Source organism: Scomber japonicus, chromosome 24 (assembly GCF_027409825.1).
Source record: "Scomber japonicus isolate fScoJap1 chromosome 24, fScoJap1.pri, whole genome shotgun sequence".
Classification (NCBI taxonomy): domain Eukaryota; kingdom Metazoa; phylum Chordata; class Actinopteri; order Scombriformes; family Scombridae; genus Scomber; species Scomber japonicus.
Genome location: NC_070601.1, coordinates 13,059,383 through 13,083,873, shown reverse-complemented (window position 1 = coordinate 13,083,873; position 24,491 = coordinate 13,059,383). Strand labels below are relative to the sequence as shown.

Sequence of the window (24,491 nt, the reverse complement as noted above, 5' to 3'; positions counted from 1 at the left end):
ATAAACTCATTGGTCTGGAATATTGCACAGAATTGCAACATGAAAAGCTCTATGATGGCAGATCCAAACCTCTCAGGATGATAAACATTAATCGATTGCTTAACAATTCAAATAAGTTTATAGAAAAAAAGCAGTTCAGAGTTTGGAGCTTCAAAAGCCAACCTGCTCTGTGATTTAGTGTCATGGTTATCAGTGCTGAGATAGCAAGGCCTTATAAATAAAGACACAGCTATGTATGCTGGTGCCCTGTAGATATCAGTGATGAACTCTGACCTTTTCATATAACTTACAGTGGTGAGTGCAATAGCTGTCTGCTGTTATTAGTCAAATGTCACACTGTGGTAGAAAGTGGTAAAAAGTGTCTAGAGGTTAAAGTCCAAACTAGTTGTATGCTGCACTGTATCAATTCATTCTCCATTTGCAGCATGTATAGGTGCAGGAACATCAATGGTTTTTGCTCTTATGAAATGCACACATTAGGTCTTTATAGACACATTACTTATATCTAGCACCAACTACCATCTGTGTCTTGGATTTCGAGTTGATTTGTCACAGAAAACAAAGCCAATGATACAACTGAACCACCTGAAGTATCCACTAGAGGTCACAATTGTCTGTTGGTCCCACTGTGAGAGCCATAACTCAAAAAATATCTTTTTTTTCTGGCTGTAAAACATTATTTTTTACTTACAGACCGTAGATTACAAACTGTACATCAAAGTGAAGATTTCACAGACTCTGCACTCTATCACTTTGAGTGACATAAAACTCAACTTTTAATACTGAACACATGTTTTTCTTCTAATTTGCTTAGAAAACCTTTAAACACTGTACACTCAGTTACACATAGAATAAAAAAGAATCCAGACTGTATCCAATATATTCTTAATCCAAACATTTGTCAAATATCTCCATATTATTTGCCACTAAGATTTCCAAGCTTCATACCAGCTGTTTCTCAGGGACAGGTGGAGAAGACTTAGGAGTGTCAGGACATCAATATTTGTGGTTTTAGATGTATCTCCCTAATACATATCTGGAAATGTCTCCTCTTTATGATCATAATATAAAGCATATGATCATTTTTGACTCACGTGTTGCTATAGTGCAAATATTTCCTGCATTTCTTACTTTCTACCACTAAATGGAAGCAGAGACCAATATCAATGTACAAGTTCAGTGAGTGTAGTGCATCCTTTGCCTCAGGTGAATATATACTATATATACATATTTGCTTCCTCAGTGAAAACCTAATTTGATTGATTTAGTCCAGTATTTACTGTATATACCACTGAGTTGTCCATTATAGCCTCAGCAATGGGATTCAGTGTGAGGGGTATCTGCTCTGATTTCTTTATTTTTTCATATAGGTTATATAAATGAATTCACCTTACATAGTTTTTCCATACACAAATTAGATGTATTATATCATTTATAGGTAGACTAGGCCGCATTTAAACATCACACACCTGCATCTCCCATTTTTAGTCTGCAGAGTACGTGCTCATCAAGTATCTCTGTATCTTAGCAACCACGTTACAGCAGTCACATTACTTTTCCTGTTATACTCTGATAATCATTTATTACTGTTTCCAACCCAAAACATCCTCTGCTCCACTTCACACTCTTCAAATATCATATTTTAGGCTTCATTTCCACCTGCTGCAAATATAAATGAAGACAGACACTCAGTCAGTCATCAGTAATTAGAGTCCAGGTGTTGAGTTTTCACTGCGACGTGAATTGAACACTTCTGAATGTTTTTTTTCTCTATGGTTTGTCCAGACTGTGCGCAACATCTTTTGTAAAGTTTCGCAGCATACTCATAATACTTCCGGTTGTCAAATTAAATAGCGACAACAGGTATGTTTTTGACCTGAACAGATTTAGATCCAAAATAACTCTACAATAGACAACCCAACACTTTATCTTCTTAATCTGAGGTAAAGTAAGTCTACTTTATGTATGATATGATTCAATGGCAATTTACACTAAAATGTAAATATAGTATTTGTATGCCTGATAAATGTAGTGGACTACATATTACAACATATAAAGTATAAATTGGCATAAAATTGAGAGACAAAATTCTGCTGAAGTGCATTTAACTTAACAAACTTTTTTGATATCCAACAATATGAGAAGAAGATGTATCTAAATAATAGTTTAAGCTCAAATGTGATACACACAATTTTGCGTGTGTAACAGTAGCTAAAATGTGTACATACACCAAGGCAATGTTTGGATATTTGATTCTAATTGATCTTTTTGACTATAAGCTATAATGTCAACAGCCTAGATATTATAAACATCAGGGTCACGTGGGTTTCACCTTTTTTCCCCCCCAGGTGATAAATGGGCGTTTGTTTTGAAGTCCTCATCTCTTAATTTCCGGCATAATTTCCCTCACAGAGCGTCATTTGGCGCAGCTGGACCTGCAGCCCTGCGGAGTGTCTCCCCTCCCTCCCTCCCTCCCTCCCTTCCTCCCCTCCTCTCTGTCTCCGGCTCTCTCTCTCCGTCTCAAAGTGTGCACTTCTCGCCCAGGTGTGACATTTTTGGAGTGCCTCATTAGAACCGCAAACCGCCGAGAAGATGACGGACTCCACATCGGCGGACCCCACCGCCGTCCCGGATCCGACTCTAGTGGCGGCGGTGAACGGACAGCGTGAACAGGCGGATTCACCTCAGCAACAGCAGCAACAGCAGCAGTCAGGCACTGAAAGTCAGGGAGAGGGGCTCAAGATGGACCAGGAGATGAAGATCACAGACAGCATAGAAGACGGAGGTAGGCGGTGTGAGATATGTTTAAAGTTTAGTAACACATTCACCAGATGCGCCGGGGCCAGGGCGCACGGCACGGTGCGTAAAACCAGGGCTGATCATGCATGGAAATCTAATTATACATGAGATTCAATCAGCTATGGAGAAAATATGTCTCTATAATTTGCCACCAAGTATCCCAAACTACATGCAAAAGAGAGAAGCTATTACATTGGCTATGACTGGCACATTAATATTATGCTCATATGATGAATTATTTACAGGCAGAAATGGAATACTTAATGTGAGTCTTATGAGATCACTTCAATTCTACCAAACACATAAAAGTAAATGTTGTGAATACAGATTTTTGGGTATCTTAAAATAGACTCAACAGTTTGAATGACGTGACGCCTCATTGCAAATGCATTTTAAAGACTCTACCAAACCCTGATTATTAAGGTGCTGATTTCATTTCAAGTCTCTACAAGTTTATTGTCATACTAAAGTGAAAAAAGTGGATTCAATTCTGAAACACTGCAGCGTGTTTTGAAAAATGCTTCACAGCAATGTTAAGTACTTCTGATGTGGAGTACAGCTAAATTTGTCCACCAATTATGTTACGTTAAGCCGACTGTACTCACTTAATTTAATATTTGTTGCACAAATACGCCAGACTGATGGGAAAACAGCTGTTAAACATTGGAGTGTATTGAGGCAGAGGGTGAACAGCAGCAGTACAGCAGTAATTTGGGTTCATTACAGCTGAATTCTCAGTGTGTGGGAAAGAGGTTTACTTTTATATATGTTCAACTCACTTGAAAATGTTACTATAGTTTGATTACATTGATTTTATGTTGGGTTACAGTGCAGTTTTCCTACTTTATAAATGTACAAGCACCAGCAACAAGCCTTATTGTATACTTAGTTATTCACATGTGTTCATTTATTCATTATAAGTAGTTACTAGTGTCTGTATCTGAACTCATATGTCAGCTTTTAAGCATGTCCTAATCTATAAGCATAATACATCTGATTGTCTGGTTAATATTACCTAACTTTATTCATTCACTTTGACTTGTTCATTCCATTTGATTTTGAATGTAACTTCAAGCACTGTACTGATTTATAATTTTAACATTCATACAGTGCAAATCAAAAGTTTGGACACATCTTCCCATTCACTTGAATAAGTAAGTGTGTCCAAACTTGTGGCTTGTATTATATTTTGTATATTGAGTACTTTGTAGTCTAGCCAACTCTAAGGCCTCACAGCTGACCGCAGCATCTAGTTAAAATGCTGATAGTGAATCAAAGATAAACAACGTCCTTGATAAAAGTCTATTTCCTCATTCTGCCCTCTCTGGGTTATATTTGGGTTCTGATGGGTCACTGTGCCCTGTGTTTCTGTCTGCAGGTCTTCTGGAGAGCAGCATGCGTCTGAAACCGCATGAAGCGCAGAGTTACCGTAAGAAGGCTCTGTGGGTGTCCTGGGTATCCATAGTGATCACCATCATTCTGGCCATCGCCGCTTTTAGTGAGTAACACCCGTTCAGCCGCTGCCTTTGAAGAAGTGATGCTGTTTTACATATGTGTGTGTGTGTGTGTGTGTGCAAGAAACAATGCTATCTATTCAAACTTTATCTAAAGGACTGCTGCTGTTTGGTCATTGGGTTGAAGGACATGTTTGTTAATTAGCGTGACACCCAGCTGATTAATGCGACACCCAACAGCCGGATTAAACTATAGTTGTAAGTTTGAAGGCGCAAACTTCACGCCAAGATGTGGTTAACTTGTTTAATTAATTCCTAACCTTCAGCACTTCCAACATTTCTAACTTCTATTGACAATTTTTTTCTCAATTTGGAAAGCAGCAAGGAACATTTATGCTGCCAAGACTGTGGACTTGACCTCGACTCTCGCTGCTGTTACTGAATTTTTATATCTTTTAGAGGCAGAACAAGTCGTCACACCCTGTTTGTCATAAGCGTTCCCATTTTTCTTTTCGTTGAACCTCTGCATGTCAAGAATGAGACCCCTGCGTGACTCATTCTGGGTCTCAAGGCTGAGAAGAGAGAGGGAATTACTGACTGATTCTACATCATTTTCTTTTTCTAGTCTCTATCATGTCAAAGGTTTATTTCTTTTAGTCTATTTTGGATTTAAGCGAGTCACTTTGTAGATGAAACGCAGGTTTTTGGTTGGAGTTGTGGAGACATTTAGAGTGAGAAGTGGTGCTCCAGATGACGATTTGATTGTTAGTCTTGTCGCAGGGATTCATGACCGTCACACACGGCAATGATCAACTCATGTTTCTCCCTCTTCTGCAGTAAATTCAGATTAGAGCTTGACAGATGCAGATGTAAAGAGGACAAGCTTTACCGCAGCATAGCTGATCTCCCCAACATTGGTTTGCAGATGAGCAGAGATATGAGAGTTTCCTGTAGCATGATAGCAGCATAGTTATTCTCCTTTATAACTTTGTTGTTGAGAGTAAGGCCTTCCACATCTGCACCCTAGCCATTTCTCTTCATTAAACATCTTTTTAATGGAGTCTTCATTGCACATTTTTATCACATCTCTCCAGTCCTGCAGTAGGACCCCCTCGCTTGTCACATTTTTTTTGCATGCCTTTACTCATTAATTAAACATGGCACCACTCGGATGTCAGCTGCAGAGATGAGCAGAGGAAGATATGAATGAGGTTGATGTAGCAGCAGTGATTCCAGTAAACAGTCTCACCGGGCCAGTGTCATTACACACGCATAATTGTTTAATGTCGATTTGATGCCCTCTTGAGAGAAACAGGAGAGAAGAGGAAAACGCTGCAGTTCAATAATTAATTGGAGTGGAGATTGAGGGAGAAATTAGAAATCGGAATTCGATGTGTTGCTGTGGGTTGGGGTCAGGATTGAGAGTGGCGACCCCGCAGGTTCGTTAAAGACTAAAGAGGATGAAGGATATTTTGTTTTGGAAATCAGAGGTTCTTCCTGAGTTCAGTACATGTTGTTTTCATTTTGCCAACTTCCTGTTCTGTTGAGGAAACAGCAGAGTGGCAGAGCAGCGGGACAGGCCCCGTCTCACAGCATCATGCTTTGTCGTGTTAGATTACTTGCGCTAAGACACTCTGAAACAGGTTTAGTCACTGTAAACAATCAAATCTAGTCCCGCGTTTTTCTATTACAAATGCTTGTTTATATCCATTTATGTTTTTCAGATTAACTGGATTTTTCAACCATACCTACCATTACCATGACATTTCTTTTTTTGTTGCATTTCAGTATAAGAAAATATCTGTACTGACTTTTCAAGCTTTGAAAAAACTCAAATGATTTCAATGTTGCAACATTTAATATCATTTTTAGCACAACCATGATTTTATTTGCCTCTGTGTGCATACTGTAAATGTGTGTTGTAGGCTACAACTACTGTTTTCTGTGTTTAATCAGTGATTTTTGACATTATTGAGATTAAAATATTCAATCAGGGCTTAAAATATGCACCAAAAATCCATCTTATATCACTGCAGTCACATGTAATGATACTGTACCTTATTCATGAATGCTGAGATAAGTTCAGACCCCTCAACAACAGCATAAGTTAGGTTCAGTATGATCTTATCATTGCCCTGCAGAGCCTCCTTCTCTTCCTTCTACCCGCAGCTTCCTCTTTGATTCACACTGTGAAAATAATGAACATTTATTAGGAGACGATTCACTGCACCAGTTGTGTGATCATTAATCAGTGTCAGAAGTGAGACACTTGTTAAACCTTTTCAGCTGACATTTGGAAACAAGCCATTGTGTGCTGACTGTAAAGTCCTTCCTTAATGGAAAATCCTGTTGTAAATAAGAACTTAAGAAATAAGAACTGTGTGTTAATCCTACAGCTAACATCTTATGTTTGTTAACATCATGCATTGGAAGTCATTTGGCATGTCAGTTATTTGCATAAAGGAACAGTATGAAATATGCCACGCCAAACAAAGACTATTTCAGAAGGAAGATGCAGAAAATACACAGAGAGAAAGTGAATGGAAAACAAACATCCATCATTACTGACCTGAATTGTAAAAACATGAATGCTTTGGTCACATTTGTAGTTTATATTTAGTTTGTTAAAGGGAGTAAGAAGTGATAGTATGTGGATAAAGTATTTGTAGCACCATTCAGCTGAGCAAATCATGGCTCATTAAACTGACAAGCTGTACAGAGAACAAGCAGATAATGACTCTTTCTCAAAAAGGAGGCTGATTTATAAAACATGTGAAAGTTATAGTAGTTTGACATTTAGAAAAATACTATTTTCTTTCCTGCTATGAGTTAGTGAGAACAGAGCCACCAGCTGATCAATTACCTTAGCATCAAGATTGGAGGCAGGGGGAAAACAAACCTCTGACCAAAGTTAAAAATGACACCAACACATTTAAACGTTCACCAATTCACACATGCTGTAAAAATGTCAAATTGTAGTTTTATGGGGAGTTACATGCTGGAACTGCTTCATTTCAAGGCAAATCTTTTTTACGACCCATGTAGGGGAGCAGTGATTTGCTAACAAATCATTACAGCACCCAACTCCCTGTAAAACTTGTCATTTTCATACACTGTATAGATTAAATTAACAAGTTACCATATGTTAGTTAGTTAATTAGCTGTAGAGGTGTTGCTATGCAGATTTTTGAACTTTAGAGTGAGCCAGGCTAGCAGTTTCCACCTGGTTTCAGTCTTCATGCTAAGCTAAGCTAACCACCGTAAGGCTCTAGCTAGTCATCAATCTTCTCATCTAAGTTTCTGCAAGAAAACAAAGAGCATTTCCCAAAATACTTCAAACTGTTCCTTTAAAAGTATACTTTGAGTTTTGTAGAGTTGTCAATTTGGACATTTTCCACTATAGAGAGGCGAAGTCCACTCCTTCCTGCTGTCTCCCATGGAACCTTATTTTGGACAAAATATGCATGGTAGTAACATATAACAGCGAGAGACTTAATTGTGATTACATCCCAGTACAACAATACACAGGTATTGTTTTAATGTACCCTTAGTAGCTTTTGGAGAGAGAAAATTATGACTGTTTTACGACAAGCTAACTTTCTTAACTCGAAAATCTATCTTTTGTAATTCATGGCACAAGTCTAAACTACCATACATATTTTTTCTGAATAAGGTCCCATGGTAGCCCAGCAGAAGAGAGGAGACTTCGCCTCTCTATTAATTACCTCAGTTAAACTCAAACCATGATGTCTGGCAGTGTTTTTACACCTTGACCTATTATGGTGGATGTAAAGCTTCCTTGTCAGAGGCATGCAGGGGTATAAGTCTAGTCACCACCTGCTGCTTTTCCCTGTCAGCTCTACATGATGACCTAGTGATAGCCGCTGGTTAACATACCCTGTAAAACATTTGCGTTACTCAAACATGATAAACACCAGCTCCTATGTGTCTTTGATGTATGTGTGAATGTATGTGAATTTTGTCATGGATGGGCAGGTGCTTAAATTTAGTTAGTTAAATAAAGCTTTAAGTTTATAGTAGAGACAAACTAGTTGTTAATATTCACACACTAGGAGTGGTTACGAACAAATTCAACACATGACTTCTGACCAGCTACAGGGAGAAACTAGAGGAGAAGCTAACTGCCAACAGTTTACATTAATTGAGGTTGCCAACTCAGCTAGCTTTACTTTAGTTCAAGGAAGAGTTCAACATTCTGGGAAATTCATATTCAATCTTGCTGATAGTTTGATGAGAAGATTGATACCATTGTCATGTCTCTACTCTCTACGCTAAATATGAAGCTACAGCCAGAACACAGGTAGCTTAACTTAGCATAAAGACTTGACACAGCTAGCCTGGCTCCATCCAAAGGGAAAAAAGAGGAAAGCAAAATAAAGCGTATTTCTTCCTATTGATGAAATAAAAGAAAAGAAGTCTAAAGCAAAAGTCTTCAACAGTGTTTCTGATATAGCATGTGCAATGCAGTTCTTATGTATTTTGGATAGCAAGCTCAGCAGATGATTTTAGTCAGAACTTCCCTCTTTTGGTAAAACTGAGGCACATTGTTTTGGCTTTAGGCAACCAAGATTTTCACTTTTCACTTTCAGTCCCTCAATAACAGCCGAATGAGACGGAGTAGATTAGAAGTGAGTTGAATGGATGAATTACTATTACAACAGCACAGTGACACAAACACCATCAGTACACCAACTGCAAAAGCAACATTGACAGCAAAGTGTTTCACTGATATGAATAATGCATCTCCGGCAATAGCCAATAAACCAGCAGAGCTCAGATGGTGTTTTATCTTCTTTTCTCCTGTTACTCTTGTCAGATGTGACAAGGAAGGAAGAAGGGAGGAAGAGAAGGGTGTGTGGGGGGAGGGTTGGGGGGGGGGGGGTGGGGTGAAGACAAGACTTCTCAACAGTGTGTATGTGTATGTGTGTGTGTGGTAGCCTGATGTGATGCTGGAGCTACGTCCCGGCTGACACCCACCCAGCTTTCTCGGGAGCCAATTAGCCATCGCAGAGCTCAGCTTTGACGACCGCAGAGCCACAGCAGATTCATTTACACACGATTTCTTCTCTGCGCCCCTAATGAAGGAGCTAGGAGGAGAGGAAGGAAAGAAAGAAAGAAAGGATGTGGAAGGAGGAGCAGCAGATAGGCATTTCTGGATTTGGACCCCCAGCTCATGACATTCTGCAGGGTTTCCATCCCAAATCTAAAAATATGTTTAAAACAGCAAAATTGAGGATGGAATAAAGAATTGAATGTGTAAAACAGAGGCTGAATAAAACTTTTGCATGCAATTCCCTTCATGTGCGGTAAAGTTCCAGTGTATTTCATGTGCTGATGAAAGCATGTTACCGCCAGTCCTTCACATGCAAGAGAAGAAAGGCTTCTGTTCATATCAGCTGGTGACAGATATTTGTCTACACAGCCCCTCCCACTCACACTATTGACTTTAATTTTAAAGGCTGTCAACTTGTGTTTGCTGTATCTTAAGGTGGAAATACAGAAGGTTTTTCCCCTTACTTCTTATTTGACAGGAAGAATACCTCCACCTTGAATGTCTATAGAGGAGACTGTCTATAGAGCACACTGTGATCTGTTTCATAAGCTCAATGTTCTCTAACTACATTTTCACAGGAATAGTGACAATTTTAGTTGTTTATCTTCTAAGTTTAAGCTTCTTTCACATTAATACGGCACATCACAAATTCAAATTCAAACAAAACAGGTTTGAGGTGGCCTAAATCAAACAACACAAAGCTGCTTTATGTGTCGAGGCGAGAACGATGAGGAGAAACAGCCTGATAGGTGCTGACGTTTTGCTAAATTTACCAACCAAAAGTTGCTTTATGGATCATTTTCACAATCTGTTGTTGACACTGCTTCTGTGCTGCATCTCTGCAGCTCCGGCATCATTAAAAATCTCTCCGGCTCGTTTGTATTCAAGAGATTGTCCATGTGGGCTTACGTATTTGCAAAAGCATAAGAGAGCAGCATTTGTTTCTGTTTTTCATTTGCGCCGGGGCTATGGCTGAGGTGGGAGGGGGGAGGGGGGTGTGGATGATTGCACCTTCAGCCCAGAGAGAGCTAGATGAAACAAAAAGGAAGGAAACAAGAGGATGAACATGGAGGAAGAAATCATGCTTTTAAAATTCATGTAGCAGAAGCAAAATGGAAGAGCAAAGGGGGGAGAGAGGAAAAAAAAGATAGCACACATTGCTGTGTTTCTGCATGCAGGGCTGAGGCAAGCTACTGGCCCCCAGTGGGTCTCGCTAAAAATAAACCAGGGAGGAGAGGAGAGGATTCCTCCCCTTTATCTATCTGCATCTCTCTCTTTCCTTTGTCTCTTATTCCCTTCTCTGCTCATCCCCTCCCACTGCAGGTGTGTGCACGATTTGTTATTTAACAGCTCATTATAATTGGACCAAAGTAGCCACACAATTAGCTGACGACTAAATGACCACAATGCATCCTGTCTTGTCTGGAAGGTTTGCTGCAGGAACTAACAAAAACAAGAAAATCAATTCCAAGTCACAAGGTGCAAGGACATACACCATAATCATCCATCAGTGAGTTTAAACCGAGGAGGGCTCCTGAGCTGCAGTACAGTCTGATGCCACTGTGGAGCTTAAATGAGGGATTCTCCCAATCGACGCTTCCTGTCTGGCAGCAATCACCCTTTACTTGTTCATGTGCTCAGATAGTCTCATCTTAGACTGCAGCATGTCATTGAAAGATTGAAAGGAAACTAAGTGTGTTATTGAGGGTGTCAATGATGTCGAGCAAGAAAGAAGAAGAACAAATCAATCAATCAAATCAAATAAAACAAACATATAACAAATAAAGTGACACCATAATCAGATCATTTAAAAGGCAATGCTTTCTAGTGTGTTCCAGGTGGATGGTGCAGAGACGCCAAAAAGCTTTTCTTCCAGGCTCTGCATGAACACGAGGGACATGGAGCGTGAGCCAGTCATTAGTCCTAGTGTAATGTGTGCCGGAGGACTAAATTTGCAGGGAACTAATATAAGAAGGCAGCTTTCCAATAAAAGTGTGTGTAACAAAAACAGAGAGAAGCCCTGGGGGATTCAAACTCAAATTACAAAATCGAACAGAAACTCATCACTTCTATGAGCGTACTATATATCAACAGGTGATTTAAAAGGAATGGATATAGGTTTTTTTTGGAAACAGACTATTACTGGTTGCCTCAAGCAGCAACAACAAGCACTGACTGAAATCCAAACAGTCTTAAATAATGACGATATGTTGTGAATAAACAGGATTAGTGTGAGATGTAAAGTCATATTTCATTCTCTCACTCTCTGTGTTTTCTTGCAGCTGTTTCCATCATGCGACACAGTGCTTCAGCTTTTGGATTTGCTGTAAGTCGACTGTAAATCTTTCATAAATCTCCAGTGGTTAACAATGTCCATAGCAGTGTCACAAGTGTAAATTGTCTTTTTGTTTTCACTCTGCAGTTTGATGCCATGCTGGACGTGTTATCTTCCGCCATCGTGCTATGGCGGTACAGCAATGCTGCAGCTGTCCACTCGGCACACCGTGAATACATGTGAGTACCAGACAGGTGGAGATCTTTCACTAACACGCATATATATATATATATATATATATATATACACACGCAAATTATAACCAATGTATGATGTATGAGAATTTGGTGCTCAATTTATATTTTTTGGTCATTTTAAATCAATGTTCAGGCATGTTGTTTTGTATTTTAACTCTTTTTTTTTTGGTCTTAAAATCATATACTGTTGGATATGATTTGTTAAGGTCTTCTGTTTGATCCTTCATTTCATCTTGCCCAGATGGTTTAATTCAGAAAAGTGATCAAATGTGTCCACAGTGTCTAATGTATGAGTGTGTGTGTGTGTGTGTGTGTGTGTGTGTGTGTGTGTGGTGTGCTTTGTGCTGTAAAGGAGCGTTTCAAACAGCCACTCTCTTCTCTCTTCAGCTCTGTCAGCCTCGGCCCCCTGGGACCGATCACAGACGAGTGCCTTACATCTTATCTCTACCTGGCTGAGAATGATGTGTGTGTGTGTGTGTGTGTGTGTATGTGAGAGAGGGGGTCAGGTGGGCCTTTCAGAGCCTGTTGAATGGTCAGAGTGCTGGCAGCAAGCAGGTAACCAAAAGACAGAAAAGAAGGAGCTGTCTCTCACTTTAGGTCTGTTTAGATGCTTCACAGCTAAGGAAGCTTGATCTTTGAAATAAAGAAGCTCAACCAAAACAGAAGCATCTGCTACCGACTGACTCAGATGAAAGAAAAACGTTGCAATCTCTCTCCTTACTGTCGGAGCATCTGCTGTGCTCATACAGTCCCAACTTCAACACACAAATACACACACTTAAGAGAGGAGACGTGTCATGGTTTCAGAGGAGCAACTGCTAATTGCTGTAGAGACAACAGATGAAATCATGTCCTCCGGAGATGAAGAAAAAGACATTAATTTAACAGTTCATTCAAATATCTCACATCTATCCAAAGTTTAAAAAGACACTTATACCTGCAGCTCTAAAGCTCACTAATTTCTTTTTGTGTGTTTATACATACAAACAAGATGCTAACATGGCAAATGAGTGAGTTTTATTAGGGTCTGGTTGGTGTATTTTTTTACTTCATACAGAGCCAGGCTAGCTGTTTACCTTATATATGCTAGGCTGAGCTAGGCTAGCAGGCTAGAGCAACCGAGGAGGAGTCACTGGTTGTAGCTTCATGGCTAACACCCAGCTAACTCTCGACAAAAAAAGCCTGTTTCGTATAATGTAGAACAATTTCTCGAAGTAATGATAGGTAATTAATGTTATGTTAAAATAGGAAGAAGCTACTTGTAGTAATTAGCATTGTTGTAATAGCAATTTGTCATGGACTCAAAGTGCATAGTGCATAGTAATAGCTGCCCTTACAGATGATGAATACACATAAAATACATACAGCTAAAGGCGTACGCACTCATTACACATCCAATAAAAGAAGCTTATTACGTTAGCATTAACGTTAGCACATTTGTATGGGTAAAGTTGGTCAATTCAGTTACGAGTCAACAGCTTTCCTTTATTCACTACATACAAAACAAAATATGCTCTTGTGGTTGCAAAAAAAAATTATTTTGTCCAATTGTTTATTTCCTGCAGGTTTATATAGCAACAATTACAAACAGTATCAATTTTAGTACCCTACAGCTAGTAACAGCTCTAATTTTTTCACAAGTATCATGCTAATCCCCTAAAATGTAGATTAGTCAATATAAGTATAGATATGGAACTTATTTGATGAATCTTATATTTTATGAACAAAGAGTTAAAAAAACAGAGGAGTCATTTTTTCAGCAAACATCTGGTTTAAAGACCTCAAAGACGTCTTTTTCTAAACTTTCTTCTCTTGTAAGAGCAGCGGTGCTTTTAACTACAGGATCCATTCAATTCATCTGCTTTGGATAGATAAATGACACATCTGAATGTTAAACCTTTACATTAAAACGTCCGCATAAAGTCACATCCTGACAGCAGACTTCATTCACTCCGGGCTAATTGGCGAATTTGGATAAAGTTCAAGTAATTGGCTTCACCGAGAGGCCAAGCTTCACTTATGCAGAACCACACAACCGTAACACACTGATATATGCAAGCATGTACTGAAACACACCAAGAAGCAACCCCCCCCCCCACACACACACACACAAACACACTTGCATTGTATCAGCAGCATTTTACTTCTATTCTTCTCTTTCAGCACGTTTTTTGTTTGTTAAGCCGCTGAATGAGAAAACTTGTGGTGCACAACCAGGCAATCAATATTATTCTTCCTTTTTTTATCTGTCAGTGTTTGATAGAGGATGTGTGGCTGCATAGTGGTGCCCAGGTACAGACCGGTTACCACGGTAACAAGCTCACAATGTCAAAACAAGATAAATTAGGGAGTTGTGTTCCGAAAAGGATTGTGGACCCTCATTCCCTTCTCCGTGATAAAGGTTTTAGTGAAGCGCTGCTACTGATATGCAACAGTTATGATGTATTGATGTATTAAAACAGAGGGCGTGAGTTTTGCGGATTTTTGGGTGTTTTGGTGTTGTTTTTGTTGTGGAGCCAACAGCAGTGATGAGATATCGTGTTATCCTTACATCCACAGTGTGCAGCAAACAACAGGGGGCCTGTTAGTGGGGATTGAGAGCTCCTAGAGAGAGAGAATGTGTGTGTGTGTGTGTGTCTGCGTGTGTGTGTGTGTGTGTGTGTGTGTGTGTGTGTGTGTGTGTGTGTATGTGTGTGTCCTGCTGTGGACTTCTCAGAGCGATGCTGGGTGTTGCCTTGGTTACCTCATCCGGTCAAAACCCAGGACACTGAATGTGGCTTGAGAGCAGACTTCAGAATTGAACACACACTGGTAGCCATGCATGACCGGGGCATATGCTCCAGTTGTTTTTTGTCTGCCTATGTAGACTTTGTCAATGGGGTAAAAGTGTTAAAAGGACATCTGCTACTTCCAAACAAATCCAATCTGTTACATCGGTGTAACACTATTGTCATTCAGGATCATTTTAGGGCCACAGGAAATTGTATTGTGTTATGTACATTTGCTGTTAATCAGATGCAAGGAGATATTTACATATGCTGGGGCCAACATGGGCCAAGCTCCAAAAGACTACATTTCCTAAAATGCAACTTCTAAATGCCCATTTCTTTGTAAGCCCCATCCCTCCAGTCTGTAATACAGTCTGAAGCATTACATCACTGAATTTGGGCAATGTTCCGTTAAGTTAAATTAGACTCTTTATGCAAAATCTTAATAGCAATAAAAGAGGTTTAGTGTTCTCCAGCAGCATTATGTACCTATCAGTGTGAAGGCTTTGAACAACATTTAGACTGCAATGTGGTGAGATGCCATTTCTAAAAACTGAACTGAGCAGTTGAAAAACAAGATGTGAAAGTCATGCATTGTATATATAGTGCCTTAGATGGGTGTAGTTGCTATGGGGGGAAGTTGCACCCATCACCTCAGTAATTCTAAAGTCTTGACAACAGCTGCAGATAACGGAGATAACAGTTATGTGTCACTTTCACTATTGTCATTATTGATCTGGGTTTTCAGACCGACTATATCTATTCAGTGTCATACTGGAGTCTCATTTGTATGCAAACTGCTTGTGGATCTATACTGATTATGCTTCTATGCTATTTAATCTGTTTATGTGATCCACCTAGCATATGTGGATTAAAGCAGTGATATGATGGGATTAACCTGCTCTTAAAGAGATTGCTTTTAATGGTAAAAAAAGAGGTCAGAATTATACTGCTACAACTCTGCCGTTCTTTTATTTAACTACAGTAGATGGCAGCTTCAGCTAATGAGTATCAGCAGCCTTTATTGGCTCATACTGGACACTGTGACTTATGTTTGTTTCTGTCTTTTCCTCCACAGAGCTTGTGTTATCCTGGGTGTTATTTTCATCCTGTCTTCCCTGTGCATTCTGGGTAAGGCCATCCACGACCTGGCCACCAAGCTGCTACCTGAAGTGGTAAGAATTAACCACCACCGTTTTTCTGAGCGCCATGTTTTTTTTCTTCCTTTTTTCAATAAATGTGCAGGAATTGCCTCTGACTGTGGCGCCGGGGTCAGAATTTGATTTAACATGGAAATGGATGGGAGCTTTGGATTAAAGCATCCACCATATGGGACAGATTATGTTATCCATTTAACACTTAACACATAAACACTCACATGTTGCAGGGCGCACCAGGAGTGTATTACTGTCAGCTGAACAGTCAAACAGGATCAACAACGGCCCTCTCACTGAACTCAGACGTCAGAATTTAAGCCAAAAGTTTGGTTCATAATCAGATTTTTAGGTGGAATTTGCTGCTATTTTTAAAGCGTGGTCACTTTGTCTAGCCAGGATTCATCTGTAATACCATTTCCACCAGGCAGCCAGAGACCAGGATTTCACTCAGAATCCAAAAAAAGCCATTTTGACTTGTCGCCCGTATCTAATAATATCTCGTCAGTATCTGAGTGTACTTCTTAGCATCCAAGACAAACAAGCAGGCAGCTTTTGGAGTTATTTACGTAATCAGCTTCTCAGTATGACTGGTTCTGTCTCCGGCTGGCCATTTTTAATTTTACTAATCTGATAAGGCAGCGCTTTTTTTTCTTTTTTTTTTTAGTTTCGGTCGTCACATGGCACTGGTCATTGGAGGGGTTGGCAGCTCAGTACTGACTGAGGCCAAGCAATAAAAACAGGAGGGCTGCCAGTTTTTAGCACGCAGCTCAGAGATGTTGCTGGACAGATGGAAGGTTTCAGTTCGGCTGCTTTGTCTTCAGGCTGAAGAAATGTGCAAATGGAGGCCAGATGATTTGGTTTTTGATTGAATTTGAGGTGGAGGCTGTTGCAGGCAATTAGAGGGGAACTACAGGAGGGGATCAGTTTGTCAATTTTTTCTGTTTTTAAAATCTGTATTGCTATATTTATTTGACAGCAACAAAGTCTTTCATATTCGTGGGGTCACACATATTCAGTACATCAGCAATAACTGAAGTTTAATCCAGTCTGCTGCAAGATTCACATTATTTTAAGCTATGGTTGTGGCACTAATCTATATTTGTTGTGGTACTCGGCGGTCGCTTAAACCCCGCCCCCTACCAAGTGTCACCTGTCAATCAAAGTCACTACCTCTACCCGAAACATAGATGCTACGTCTGAGATATGCCGCTAGCTCAGCTGCGTTTGCATAATTCTAAAGTATTTCTCCACAATTTTAAATTTGAAAGAAAAATATAATAATAAAAACATAAATATGTATGTTTAAAACTAAAAAAATCAGCCAACAAATAACTGTCATCAGAGTCTGATTGAAATGTTGCTAAATCTCGATTGGGGCTCAGAAGTGCATGACATCACCTTTCTCTAACTGAGTCCCTCCCACTTTAAACCAATCAGGAGAGCATAGAAAGAAAAAAAAGAAATACAGAAATGCCTTGTGAAATAATCCAAACTGTCCTAACTTTAGCAGAAAGTTGATCTAAGAAACCATCATTCAGATCAGATCTAATAACTTTTTTTTCTGCATTGTCAAGGTGCGTCTGCATTCACCAGAACTTGAAATGAAAGTGAAAGAATAACAATGCTGTGAATGTGAATCTCTGCAGGTGGTAGTGTGGTGATAATGAATCCAATTCCATTTTTATCCCTCAAATGAAACTAAAATAACTTCAAGTACTGTGAGAGAAACAAAGCTAGCACAATATCCTGGAGAGAGAGAGAGAGAGAGAGAGAGAGAGAGAGAGAGAGAGAGAGAGAGAGAGAGAGCGAGAGAGAGAGAGAGAGAGAGAGAGAGTGTGTGTGTGAAGGACGTGTAACAGTGTTGTTGCTGCTGGATGAAGAATGTCACAAATATCAGGTGTGAAAACTCAGGAGCCTTCGCACTTCCGCAAATAGCTTCATCACCCGGTTGCCGGGCAATAGTCATCTCCGTAGAAACGCTGTTAAGGACCTGAACATGATGATGATGATGATGATGATGAGAATATTATGCTTTAGCGAGCCATTTGACTAAAGAGATAGCCTCTTTAACTACTATCAAACAGTTACAAGTTGTGTCTACTACTTGGTTACAACTGTTTAAAACTCTCATTGAACTAATATAAGAACTATATTACACTACAGCATATAATATATAAAACTGTACTCATGCAAATAGTCAATGTCAGCATACATAAACTTGAAAACATGCTTTTTATCCACATTCCCAGAAAGCTGTGTGTTCTTTTTTAGAAAGAAAAGAAAGATAAAAGACAAAATGTAAATTTAAAGTAAGATGTTTAAACATTGGAGAAAAAAACATGATGATTTGGAGAATAAAACCTAAAGTCATCGACGTAGCTCGGATGCACTTTAGTCATATTTTTCATGTCCTTGGATGTACTTTCTGAGAGTTTCACATATAACTCACTCACGCTCAGAACTGTTTTCAAACCCTTTATTGATTTATTGGAGCAACAGCGTTTTCTGTCTATTCAGCGAGGCAGAGATGGAGCTGACAGACAGCATGAACCGAAGCATAAACAAAGGCAGAATGTGGGAGCGGCGAGGCAGACAGACTGTGTTTTTCTGAGTCGACCTGCTCCTCTTGTGTCAAACTCGAGTTCTGGCAGACAGGTTTCTGGTGCATCAGAGTTAGGGTTATATATAGCTTTGTATATGCCTCGCGGCTCTCCCTCAGTATGTCGATGTTGGAAATAAGGTTCATTTTCACATCCATCTATTCCTCATTGCTATGAAATGTTAATAAGGTAACCAGCTGCTTAGGTATGCAACAGTGAGAGGGAGGGGGGTAAGAGACATGAAAGAGGGGGGCTGGAGGAAGAAACATGTGGAGGAGGATGTGTGGTTTTTGACACCTGACTGTTCCTGATCTGCGACTCCTCTGAGCCCAATTACTGTCTGTTAGCATGCAAAACAAATTTGCTCTTCATACACACATATCATCAGCGGTTTATAAAAAACCCATTAGAGTTTTTCCTCACTTGCTTATGCACAATTTCTGAAAGCACAACCACAGATCTAAAAAAACACACAAATGCTGTCTACATCTCAACAAGTACAGTTGGACTTTTGAAGTGTTCTTCATGCAGAACAAACCGTAGAAAAAAGAAAAAAATTAACCTTCAACACATACTATAAAGAAAGATGAAATTAGTCTGCATCCTGACTTTCATTTCTGTCTGGCCATAAGCCTTCATCCACATCACAGGCAATGTTCTCCCTGACAAGAGGTGGGGATGGATCGCCTGGTATGATGAATCCAGGCCCGATATGCTTCAGCAGTTGTATCACCACATGCTTCCTCAATTGCTTGTGGGAGGGGTATGCACTCATGGGGTCTGCATTTATATATAAATGAGAAATGGAGAATACGTTGATAGACGATGAACAGAAAAATGTGACTGGTCGATGAACCAGCTGTAGACCAGAGCAGCCCAATGGAAACTTGTTCCAGATGACAACCTACCTAGGCTGCTGTGGTCCAGCCATCTACTCAGCTGTGTGTCTCATAAAGTGATGAGATGGGTGGTATGGATGATTGGTTAGTGATCTATACCTCTGCACATGGTGATGTTGCCCCCTCGCTGTCATGGAACCTCAACATTGGCGCCCTAGCCGATGACGCTCCTTCCACGTCAGCACCTTTTTCGAGGTTTAAACCCACTTTATCAATAAGTAGCTGCATCTAGCTCAAGACCATTCGTTTCGTCATGGGACACGGCCCTTTGTCTTTAGTGATTGGAGTTTGTATTTGCTTTGGTGTTACTGTATTGTTTGCTCTAACCATATTGACTATTTCAGTGTCCTGTTGAGGTGTCAATTGTCTTTCTCTTCCACCGCGACATAGTAGTCTTCCACTTCTGTAAAATATACATGTATAATGATTAGAACAATACAGTAACAATATTGTGCATTGACAAAGTAGGAGTACAGCTTCCTATTTCATGCATACATTAAACTTACTACTATATTGATATACAGTACTACAGTGAGGAAAGTAGATTTCTTACCTATTCTTGTTTTTGTATGAAGCAGCTCAAGTTTCAGCCCTGCCTCCCTTGTCTTCAGACCATGATTTGCCCACATCTCATCAGAGGCAATGAATCCACTAGGTCATAGTCTTGGTCCTCTTCTTGCTCGTCCTCCTCTCCTGACACTCACTCCTCTTTCTGCACAGTTGGCATCCATTGTTCCCCAACACAGTAGATCTCACCTTTGACCCTTTTATTGTTAAAGCTCTGATTGCTAATTGAAAAGCAACATGTGTTTGCCTCTGCAGTTTAGCATTCTAAATAGCAGATTTCCATGTGAATGCAAGAGATTTTATCAATGAAGGTTGTGGCAAATGTAGAGAATTGTGAGAAGTGTTTTGCAGAATGTTTGGTTTAAAGATGCAAAGCAAGTGAAAATCAGGAAGTGGATGTTTTTGTATGTATGCAGAGTTGGTGTAAGATAAAATACATGAGATTCAGGTTTTGGTCATTGTGTCTCAACTTCCAGTGTTAGTGTGAAAGCAGCTGAGAAAACACAGTGTGATCGATGAATTTACACATTAACACAGAATATTTAAAGGAGTAGTTTGGGAAATACAGTTATAAGAAGATAAGGTAAATGGTTCTTTTTAGTTCATGGCCATCCTTATAATCATGCCACTTTGTTTCTGCCTATGTTTTAAATGTGTTTGTTATTTATCTTCTGAATCAAAACATGCATTTTAAAGTAGATTATTTTAGCTTATCTTTAGTTTTTTATGATATTTCTGTTGTAATGACAATGAAGTTAACACACATTCAAAGTTTGGGTCAAATCACAAACCTCACAAACATTATTCAGATTTTTCTATCTTTATCTTTTAGTTGATCTACTGTAGTGTAGCTGCTTTGTTCACTTTAACACCTGACCTGTATATTTAGACCACATAATACCAAAGACATTTCTTTTTCTAAGTTAAATCTATGACAAATCTAAACCCTCTGAAATCTAATTTCTGTAGTTCTCTGTTCCTTCTGTCTGGTTTCACCACATCTAAGTGATTACAGATGGCCTCCTGACTACCCCCCCCCCCCTTAAAAAGCAGTGCCATGTTCATATTCACCACAAGGATCCTTAGCTGTCAAATGTAAATGTCAGCCATTGTTAACATTCTGGGCAGGGTGTGTTTGTCATGAGCTCTCCCTCTCTCTTATTCTCTAGTATATGTGTGCATCTCCGCCTCCTGTGGGCCAAATGCCATCCCACTTTCTGACTGCATGAAACAACAAACTGCTGGAATCTTGATGCCAAGGTCACTGTGGGAATTTCCCATGATAGCAGACTGAGGGCATTTTCATATTAGTTACAACTGTTTTGTACCGTGTCTGAGTATGACTGCTCCTCTTTCTCCACTCCACATTAGTAATACCCAAGTATGCGTATCTATACACTCCTTCACTGTAGGTGTCAGTATGCACTCAATGGGTTTGCAAAACACCAATAAACATAAAGAAGAAGAGGAAGAGCACACTTACATAGATGATACACCAGTATATAAAAGACCACCAATCACAAGATCCCAAGCCCATACTTCGGAGTCAACTTTGCACTATGCCTAGTGTTGATATTTTGGTGCCAGATTAAAGATAGCAAATATATCAGAATATTGTATTTTAAGGATAGCATTAGCAATAGCAAACAAGATAAGGCCACAGTAAATAGCAGATGTCATATTAATGACATTATTAGGAAAAGAACAGGTGCTTGGATTGAGCCCTGTGGCACGCCTACTGATCTAATAAGGTACATCAATATTTACACACTGAATATGATTACTTAAGTATAATTAAATCAGATAACTACAAGGCTGTCACACACTAGACTAATTTATTACACAAAATCACATTAGCAAAAAACATAGCAAATTATGAATATGTGTGTATGCCTGTATTTGCTGAAATAGAAAATGTGTCCTTGCTGTTGGAGAATTTGTTTGATGCTTTTAGGATAATGTGCTATTTAGCTATTTTATTTTCACAGCTGAGTCACAACATTGACTCAGGTCTATGCAGCATGCTGAGGTTCTCTCTCCATCTCCTCTTTGATGTCTATACACTCGCCAAAGTAGCTTTTCATGGCTCCAAGGCCATAGTGCAATATTAATGCTGCCGCAGAGGCACTGAGAGCTATACAGCTCCTTTTCTCTCATCCATCCCTCCTCCTCCTCCATTCGTTCTTTGTACATTTTCATCTGACACTCTCTACCAGAAGGACTCACAATAGGTGCACCAAGAAAGTCATCTTATAAATCAAAAGGACACATCAGAGAGAAGCAGAGCATTTCCAACACAATATTGGTGATGTTAGAAAGAATTCCCAAGAAAGGCAATTAAGTACAATATATGGGGAGCAAAGGAAAACATTTAAGTATAATTTGAATGAGACAATAATATAATTGAGAAGTTTGAGCTGGACCACAGCATGAAAATTAAGCAGTGTAGCACTGAAGTAAGGCATTTCTGAATGAGTGGTACTTAGGGTATTTACAAGAGAGGCAAAAGAAAATGAGTGGAGAAGGAGAGGGAAACTGACGTGCCCTGAAACAAAGATGTTGCAATCACACAATAACCACCAGGCCACCGCAAGCAGTATTGAGCTGTGGTTGCAGTGTGGATGGAGCCATCTCATTAACAGTGATCTTCTAGAGGGTGGGAGAGTACAGAGGTTGCCTTTGTGAAAGTCTCTAATGACCTCAGATAATGCCTGTGGTCACCGATCAGTTGAGAAGGGATGTTTTTGTAATATTTCTTTCAAGTCATCTTTTTGTTGCCTCTCCTATTTAAGGGCTTCTTAATTAGCAACTGTATATCTTGATATATTTGTATATTCTATAGCTGTTATTATCATGATAACTGACAGCAGCCTAGTAAGTGTCAAACTGGTGTGATTGAACCAGTGATGAACATTGATAGAGGACCCAGGATTAAACCCTGAGGCACACCAATAAGGTGTAAAATCAGAGCAGATCAATAAAATAAACCATGTCTCTTACCATTATCTCTGTCCATCTGTCCATCTGTCCCAGGATGACTTCCTGTTCAGCGTGTCCATCATCAGCGGCTTGTTGTGCATCATCCTGGCAGCGATCAAGTTTATGCTCGGCAAGGTGCTCACAAGCCGAGCCCTCATCACTGATGGTAGGAGCACACACAAACACAGCACAGATCAAGACTAGAATCTTTTTTCCTTTTTCAATGAATCTGAGTAATCTGTAATACGGAGCCTTTTGTCTTACCTTTTCATAGTAATGTCGTCAGTGTGACACTTTTTTTTTTACTAAGAACTTGCCATCACACCTTCGTCATTCACATGTCTGAAACACTCGTGCTATAAAGTAACAGATACTGGTGTCACGTGGCATTTAGGTTTTTATGGGTTGACTTTTCATTATCTGACACACAGCAGAGACATGTCAGGAATCTGTGACATTACTGGACACTTTAGACATCACAGCAGCCAATATCGCATGTCCACTGGACTCTTAGCAGGTTTCTGAGGGAAGTCTAAACTCAACATGGGCTGAATTCCAACACTGACTCTACAAAACCCTCATCAGCTGACTCTAAGAACACCCACACAGGCGTTTTCAGTTGTTCTGGCTGATTATTCTTCCTCTTTCCAGGATTCAACTCTCTGGTAGGGGGAGTCATGGGGTTCTCCATCCTCATCAGCGCTGAAGTGTTTAAGCATGAACCCAAGGTGTGGTACCTGGATGGGACAATAGGTGTCCTCATAGGTCTGATCATCCTCGCTTATGGAGTCAAGTAAGTGATTACTGACTAACAGGAACTAACAGGTCATAGGGCAGGTCCCTCTACAGTTCATCTAAGTAGCTTGTAGGGGGTGGATATGTTTAACAAACCCCTTTTTTTGAGTCGAACTAAATGAGCTCTCACGATTTATGATTTTACTTTGATGTTTCCAACTACCGCCAACGCAGTGAGATTTCTCTGCCTCGAGCAACAGCCAGAACTTGTAGGCTGGAATAGGAAGCCCTGCTATATTTTGTCAAACTCATGAGTATTTAAGTCTTCTCTTCTTTTTTCCTCCCGCAGGCTGCTGCTGGACATGGTCCCAAGGATCCGACAGACCAGAAACTACGAGCGCTTTGAGTGATGCACCGCAGAGGATATAGGGATGAGAGGAGGGTTTTGGGAGGGGTTTGGGGTAAGGGGGAAAGGGATGGGGGATTTCTGGAGCTTTACAGTCTCCACAGTCTCTCCACAGACAATCACACTCGGTCCTCAAGGTACCGGCGAAAAGCTTCAGTGTCTGTACATCCCTCCCATTCAAAGATCTGAACTGCGGATAAAACTGCAGCTTATAAGTGTTTATGATTTTCATTGTACATAGAATATCCTTATCTGTCTTTTAACAGTGAATGGGGCCGTTTTGTTCTTTCATGCCTCCATACAATAGGACTGAGAAGCGTGTAATCTAAGTTGTAGAAGGGACAGGTACAAGGTTGGACTGTAGTGTACTGGTGACGAATGGACCCTGAGAGTCCATAACTCCATGAAAGCAGCAGATATTTGTACAGCAAGTTGATGTACAATACCTCAGTTACACCTCATTACCCTGTCACAACACTGCAGTTTATGTTTCTCATGGTTCTTAGAGGGCTTTGTTCAGC

General features: G+C 39.9%; 1 protein-coding gene across 1 annotated transcript; it reads left to right on the top strand.

Annotated features, from left to right (window-relative positions):
• Window positions 1-2,523: 2,523 nt before the first annotated feature.
• Window positions 2,524-23,974, top strand: LOC128354384 (transmembrane protein 163-like). The gene is made up of 8 exons (XM_053314620.1): window positions 2,524-2,785; window positions 4,178-4,297; window positions 11,610-11,653; window positions 11,750-11,841; window positions 15,706-15,802; window positions 22,884-22,995; window positions 23,481-23,622; window positions 23,914-23,974. Exons 1-8 carry the CDS (start codon window positions 2,593-2,595, stop codon window positions 23,972-23,974), a joined length of 861 nt encoding a protein of 286 aa, XP_053170595.1. The 5' UTR covers window positions 2,524-2,592.
• Window positions 23,975-24,491: the final 517 nt, after the last annotated feature.

Coding starts and splice junctions, on each gene's coding strand:
- LOC128354384 (XM_053314620.1), top strand. CDS start 2,593: ATGACGGACTCCACATCGGCGGACCCCACCGCCGTCCCGGATCCGACT. Junction 11,654..11,749: donor CTTCAGCTTTTGGATTTGCT/GTAAGTCGACTG, acceptor TTCACTCTGCAG/TTTGATGCCATGCTGGACGT. Junction 15,803..22,883: donor CCAAGCTGCTACCTGAAGTG/GTAAGAATTAAC, acceptor CATCTGTCCCAG/GATGACTTCCTGTTCAGCGT.